The 7,500-nt window shown below is 39.9% G+C and overlaps 2 protein-coding genes across 10 annotated transcripts in view; both read right to left on the reverse strand.

The window, feature by feature from the left end:
- LOC121694058 (tumor protein p53-inducible protein 11-like) overlaps positions 1 to 7,500 on the reverse strand; it is a gene marked incomplete at its 3' end in the record, with an annotated part of 53,853 nt that overhangs the window by 4,945 nt on the left and 41,408 nt on the right. The window lies entirely within an intron of this gene.
- The window catches only part of LOC121694873, a 7,926-nt gene continuing 1,371 nt past the window's right edge, over positions 946 to 7,500 (reverse strand). Inside the window, exons 2-11 of one of the 9 annotated variants that reach the window (XM_042075251.1) lie at positions 7,345 to 7,375; positions 7,125 to 7,206; positions 6,702 to 6,773; positions 6,118 to 6,168; positions 3,792 to 5,835; positions 3,606 to 3,704; positions 2,982 to 3,053; positions 2,827 to 2,898; positions 2,103 to 2,177; positions 946 to 1,811 (exon numbers count right to left, since the gene is read on the reverse strand). In XM_042075251.1, coding sequence (XP_041931185.1) covers positions 1,591 to 1,811; positions 2,103 to 2,177; positions 2,827 to 2,898; positions 2,982 to 3,053; positions 3,606 to 3,704; positions 3,792 to 5,835; positions 6,118 to 6,168; positions 6,702 to 6,773; positions 7,125 to 7,206; positions 7,345 to 7,352 — 2,796 coding nt within the window. In that variant the 5' untranslated portion in view covers positions 7,353 to 7,375 and the 3' untranslated portion in view covers positions 946 to 1,590. The other 8 variants (XM_042075250.1, XM_042075254.1, XM_042075253.1 and 5 more) reach the window with 8 other exon arrangements.

Here is a 7,500-nt window from a genome sequence, read left to right on the forward strand (position 1 = left end):
GATTTGATGCACTTAACTTACTCAAGACTTTCAGAAAACAATTTCGAGATGACGTTGGCCGTTGTGCTTTTACAGTGTGTTAAGTGAATCTCGTGATATTATGTTGCAGCGGCGCTGAAAATCCAGCGGCGGCGCTGCGCCGCTGTTAAATACATTGTAGGGGAAACACTGCACACACTCACACACACACACACACACACACACACACACACACACAGTCAAACACGCACAAACACACAGACACACTCTCCCTTTCACACACACGCACAGTCACACACACACAGTTACACACACACACACACTCTTCCTTTCACACACGCACAGTCACACACTCTCTCTTTCACACACACACAGTCACACGCGCACATGTACTCGCATGCGCACCCACACGCACACACACACACATACACACACACACACACACACACACACACACACACACATACCCATCTTTATCACCGCCTGGGGACACCTGAAAGAACGGTCACTTTTGGGGACACCACTTTCTAAGCATGGTACAGACAAGGCATTGCACAGGAGCATTGTATATGGGTTCAGTAATAAGCAAATCAGTTGGAATATAGAATACACACTTCATACCTGAAGTTAGTCTGACACCTGACTCCTGACCAGCCACAGGGGACAGGTGTCAGGTGGTCAAAGTGAGGACTCTGGCCCCGCCCATAGTTACGCCCACCCAAGTGATGTAATCAACAAGCACAGTGCAATCTGGGGACCAACTTCTGTATTTTCTTGGATATACTGAAAACCATTCTGAAGGAGCACATGTAATGTAAACCACATTTGTTCAAGTTGCAATGCATCTTATACTATAATACCATGAGGTATTTGAGGATTTACTGTTGTTTTGGAAATACTCGTGAGACCTGCCTCATGACACCAAGTTGAAGCTAATACGTATACACAAGGAAAGAAATAAAAACATTAGTAGCAATCAACACATTTATTGGCTGCTTAACACAGTGCCAGAATGCACAACCACACTTCATTAGAACGTTATGAGGTAGATTGTTGTGATAGTTATTAGCGTACATTATTTCTGAAAGTGCTAGTAATGCTACAGTCAACACCATGTGAAAAAGCAGATACCTTCTCAATATAAAATATCTACTCAGGCATTGCAGATACCAAGTGAATAATGAAAATAAAAGAAATATTAAAATGAATAAAAAAAATTGTGTTGTCAGAATATTTTTAACGAACCTCGTCAACAAGGATACAACGTACCTTCTTCTCACACGCAACTCTTTACACTTCAACATTATTACAATCATGAGCATCATTAATTTTCCTCTAAAGCCTGTTTGTATGAGCATGTAGTATTAACAACGAAAGTACACAATTGACCCTCTCCCAACCTAAAATCATTTAAGTACTGTTAAAATAAAGTGCATGTACTGTAATACCAATGACAAAAACATTGCTGACCCTCTGCCAACATAAAATATAAACAAGAATACTGTGTAAGTACAGGGCATGTATTGTGTGGTCCTCTGAAATGCTCAAGCCCTGTTAAGAAAACTGAACACATTCCCATCTCCCACCCCCAAACTCATTCTTATCAAATTGCTATAAAAGGGTCTGTGTGGTTCTTTGGTAGGACACACAACGATTTTTGACATAAAACTTAACTGACATCCAGTCACGGAACTTAAGTGCTTCAGGTGCTGAGTTGATACAAGAAACGCAGTCTGCCTTCCCAGGAGTTCTGCCTGTAGTGATAAATTTCATCAGGGTCTTCTCAACAGCGCGGATTTCTTCTTGACTCCATGGTCTTCTCTTGCGGCAGGCTGTGAAATAGAATCACAACAAAGAATATCAAAAAGACACTAATGAAATATGCTTAACCAAAAATATTCACACTTATGTGTCTTTCAAGTCTGACAATGAATGAATTGTTGTATGATGAAGTTGTTTGACAAGTTTTAATTTGATAAAGACAGAGGCCTATACATTTATTTTAGCTCAGTTTCCTGACAGGTTTAACATATTTACTTGAACACAAACCCTATCATTTGCTACACTAGTTTTGATCGGACTACATAAGTTCATATCAGAACACAAACATCCATCATACTTACATGTCTTGGATGCTGCATCTGGAACATCGGAGTTCATTTCATCACATTTACTTTGGCTCTTCATCTTTGATGTGCCTAAAACAAAAACAATTTCACACCACAAATCACCATCCTGTCTGCAACACACATTTTGTGAAGGGCAAACAACATTTTTTAAAATGAATCTGTATGAAGACACGTTTGCAAAGAGGAGAAGCAATTTTTTGCTTCTGATTTATTTATTTTTTGCTTCACATTCATGAAAGGTTTGGTATGAGTCATGTATCATGAAACAGTCATGAATGCTTTATGTGCAGTTTATGACAGCTGCTATGAGTTATGTGTTATGAACTCACCCGTCAAGTAAAGTGTTACCCAAATGTTTGTGAAAAGGTTTTAGTGAGTTAGGAGTCTTCTTGACTATTTCTAAGCTATCCCAGACTTAGGTGCTACTTTTAGGGCTAAAATACTTTGAGTTAATCCCCAGCTGACAGTTATATTGTGGCAACGTTGTGAGCATGTACCGCATAGGTCGTCACGGCGTAGTTGAATAACATGGTGGCTACGTTTCTTGTCCATACCTAAAGTTACGTGCAGAGGACTTTCTGGGGATGTCAATTATGTTGCTACAGCATTCTCTGAAAGTTAGTAGTTACTTTTAGCCTTAAGATTCTTTGTGAATATGGCCCCTGCTGTCTCCGATGACATTTATTTATCAGTTAGGCATGAACAAAACCTTACTCACGTTTCTTAGCAGCTGAACCTGGATCCTCGGACTCATCCTCTGACTGCATGCAGTGTTTCTTCTTTGAAGTGCCTGCGTTTCAGACATTAAAATCAGCATCATGTTCAACACCTTCAAGACAACCTGCAAGCATTCATATTACTCTTAATACTTACGTTTCTTAGCAGCTGAACCTGGATCCTCGGACTCTTCCTCTGATTGCATGCACTGTTTCTTCTTTGAAGTGCCTGCGTTTCAGACATTAAAATCAGAATCATGTTCAACACCTTCAAGACAACCTGCAAGCATTCATATTACCCAGTTTTTCCGCTAGATTTTTTTTAACAGTGGCGGCAGGTACCTCGGATTAGCATTGCTGTTTATTCTTAAACTGCAATTTTCAGCAGCCAGCGAAGGGCATTTAGCCTACTAGTACTATGCTTCTGGACAATATTTTGCGTCTCCCCTAATTCTGAAGCAGTGGCACTGCTAAATGAAGAGGAAACACTGAGAAGAAAGTTAATGCTTTAAATAGGCTACATCAATACAATATATAATATGTAAACTGAAACTGGACGGGCCATAATAACCTCTGACTAGGTTTAGGCTACTTATTGTTAAATTGCAATGCGAGCGGCAGCCAGCAGGGGAGGATACGTCGCAGGATTATTTAAAAAGCAAATGTGCGTCTGCCCTGATTCTGATACCGTGGCGGTATTAATTAAACAATGGGGGGGGGGGGGGGGGGGGCGCCATGCTGAAATAAATGTAGAGGAAACACTGTTACCCTTAATACTTACGTTTCTTAGCAGCTGAAGGTAGGTAGGATGTAGAAGGTGGGCTTAGTTCTTCGTCCGTCAGTTCGCTTTCTGAATGGTCACTCTCCTCTGGAATTGTTTCTAAAGCACACCAATCAGAAACTTGTGAAATCTACTAAATGTATAAATCATAGTGAGATTAACATTAACCTTGAACATTATAATTACCATTGGGATCAATTTCAATTTCATCTAAATTCTTTCCTTTGTAGTCCATTAAGCACCCTCTTTCCATGGCCATCAGGACTTTACTAACTTTAGCCAGTTGTAGTGTTCCTTCTGGCAGACGATAGAACTTGCGGTGGACTGCGATGTTGTGGCCCAAAAAATCAGCCAATTGATCCATTTCTGTATCTTTGAGGTTCAAAACCTTGGAAAGTGTGGATACATGTTTCCTTAATTTCGTAGAGGATAAGCGCTCTGGGTATTTGGCTTGGCACTCCTTTGCAAACTGGTGAATGCACTTGTAGCCTCGAATAAACGTTTCTTGTCTAGGTCTGGCAAAAAAATAGATGTTATTTTCGAGAACCTCACAGGATGCACGAGTCTTCACTAACAATTCCATGGACGCCTGCATTGCTGGGGTTAGCAGTAGAGGGACCTTCCTGTCTCTCTTCCCACGAATTTCAATCCTTTTGAAGTGTTCACACAGCTTCTTCTCTAGAGCAGTTAGAGCCTCAGCTACATCTGCATGCAATGGCACATCAGTTTCAGTGAAGGCAGTTAGGCGCATTTTTGACACCTCCCCCTCTCTTCTACGGTTGAACAGTATAAGCTGAGCGAGGGTTACCTCAGCTAGATCAACCCAGTTCCTTGATGATTCCTCGTTTGTTAGCTGTTGGTATGCTTCTTTTTGTTTTTGATCCATGTACATGTGCATTTTTTTAACATCTTCAGTGAATGGCAGCAGTTGTGGGGTGTTCCACTTCGCTTCTGAAAGTGTTTTCAGTGCAGATGAGGAAACATTTTCATTCCAGCATGTTCGGTAAATTTGTTTGAAGTGTTGTGCATTTTCAACAATTTTCTTTTTCCCCGATATCATTGCATTACATTCAATAATGCTCGCAATCTTCTGCAAGCTGTGGCCTAATTTTAAAGCCAGTGAAGGTATTTTGAAAGAATTGGAGTTACTGTCAAAGCCTGCTACATCCTTCACAGCATTCACAACATGTGGAAAGTTCGACGGAAGAATGAAATCCTCCATTGTCTTCATTGGGGATTCCTGTGTACCTGCTAACAGCAGTCTTCCAACCTCCCTCATCTTTTGCCTAATGTATTCGTGTTTTGAAGGATCATGGCCAATTTTGTTAAACATTTGCTCTCCCATCTTTACAATGCACACGTCATTTTTAGCGGCATGGGTAACATCATCCTGACTCATTTCACTTAAGAGCTTCCATAACTTAGCACTTACTCCCACTGGTACAGGTTGAGCGTTTGCACAGAGTGATTGTATTCTGTTTTTGCCAGGTTTGAGTACCCCACACTGTCTAGCCAGAGTGCACCTTTTCATATGCTTCCAAAGAAACCTTCTCTTGAAAAGCCCTTGGCAGCTTAAACAATGCAGGAAATCGTTAGGATTGATATTACTGTCACTTGTTTGTTTACAAGGAACTATCACGCCAGAGCCTTCACGAATCACGTCAATGTTGTGTGCCCGGTTTCCTTTTTTGCGCAGAAGGTCCAGGTGAATTCTTCTTGATTTTGAATTTTTGGGGAATCTAACAGCTGCAGCTACTTCTGCTTCATTTTTGTGTACATGTTCCAAGTGTCTTGCCATTTTTGCATAAGGCTTTGAACAAAAAAGACAAAAATGCCTTTTGCTGTAGGCCCTTGACCCATCTGATTTCTTTTTCACATTCATTACAACTACTGACTCACTTGAAGACTTCTCATTGTCAGTGGCAGAAAAGGATGTTGTTGCTGTTGTGCCATCACTGGACTTGGCAGAAGAAACTTTGGGCCTGACCTTCTTTGCAGGTTTCTCATCACTGGACTTGGCAGAAGAAACTTTGGGCCTGACCTTCTTTGCAGGTTCCTCATCACTGGACTTGGCAGAAGAAACTTTGGGCCTGACCTTCTTTGCAGGTTCCTCATCACTGGGCTCCTCTGAGCTGCTGCTATTTGAGTCCGGAACATAATCGTCCTCACTGCCACTATCTTCACTGCTGGGCAAAGAATCCCTTGGAATGCCCAGCATCTCTTTTGTGAGCTTCAGATAGAAAAACAAAGATTAATTTTAAAGCAATGTTTAGAAAGTTTTGCAGTCTGCTTACTGATATTAAAAAAAGCTGTGATGAAGTCAAATACCATGAATGAGAGTAATAGGAGTATCTATGAAATGTAATCTACTAACACTATGACAACTATCACCACATCTATGATAAAACATAACTCATTCATTAACATCAAGACAACATTGTACAACAAATACACAAACACAATTTGTTCACCCATATTTCACTGGTTCAAGTAGTCTTATATTATCACTTACAAACACACTTTCCGTTCGCTGTAGCTCTGGAACTAATTCTGAAGCACTGTTCTGTGGAGGACAAGAACACATAGGAGGACATCAAATATATACACTATATTGCCAAAAGTATTGGGTCATCTGCCTTGACCCCCATATGAACTTCAGTCACATCCTGTTATTAATCCATAGGGCTTAATATGACACCATTTTCTGCTATAACAGCTTCAACTCTTCTGGGAACACTCCTACACCTTGTGGAAAGCCTTCCCAGAAGAGTTGAAGCTGTTATATCTTAAAAGAGTGGACCAACGTCATATTAAACCCTATGGATTAAGAATAGGATGTGACTGAAGTTCATATCGGGGTCAAGGCAGGTGACCCAATACTTTTGGAAATATAGTGTATATAGCAATCACATATTACCAGACAATATACAGAGAATCAAATATATAGCCATCACATAAGACCGGACAATATAAGGAGAATCAGGTCCAAACATATTTCCGAGTTTTGTGTTCACACCTGTAGCACACAACACGTCTCCTGGAGTAAACACTGGGTGATTTAACATGTTTAGAATGTAAATTACTTACATTTCGTACTTTTGTTGTTCTTTTTGGGCCTTCCGTTTTGTATCCCGATTCTGCATCGCTCTCCTGCTTCCCCATGGTTGCCTGTAACAAACATACAGTATAAGCTATGAAATGATCATCTAATTCCACTATTCATGCCCATAAGACATTTTCTCAAGAATGTTTTTATTGCATATGAACAATAATGATTGCTCTTTCTTCACATGGCACACAGGCAAACAGTAACAGTCATCTACAGTATGCCTCCATCTCCAAGTCCTGGGTCTATAGCAGTTCATTGCATTAAATGGTCTATTATTGATTTAATAAGAGCAACATCATCCTTTTATATTACAATTTTGCCTCATCCCATACACAATTTATTTAGAGAATTGTCAAACAGGAACATTACTGTGATGTGCAAACTAATGAGAGTGTAGCTGTCAACTATACCATTTTATCATAGAGGGATTCACACTTTGAGTGATGCTGGCGCAAAACTAAAATTCGTTTTAAGAACCTCTCCGAGATGGTACTGTGCAATAGAAAAGAAAAGCATGCATTTTACACCATTACACTAATAATAGTCTAATACATATTATACATCAATATGTTAGCCCAAATTTAATCTGGAATAAGCATGACCATAGGAATACAAATTTGAAATGCTTACCTTGTCATTTCACATGTTCAACAAGTAATATCTAAGGAGATAATAATAGAAGAATATAAGACTGACATCATGGGGGGGAAAACAACTTAATATCTCTAACGTTAGCCTAATGTCTGTATAACTAGGCTGTTAAGCTACTTTGTCATTATGATAGCT

The sequence above is a fragment of the Alosa sapidissima genome, chromosome 20 (genome assembly GCF_018492685.1).
Source record: "Alosa sapidissima isolate fAloSap1 chromosome 20, fAloSap1.pri, whole genome shotgun sequence".
Taxonomy (NCBI): Eukaryota; Metazoa; Chordata; class Actinopteri; order Clupeiformes; family Clupeidae; genus Alosa; species Alosa sapidissima.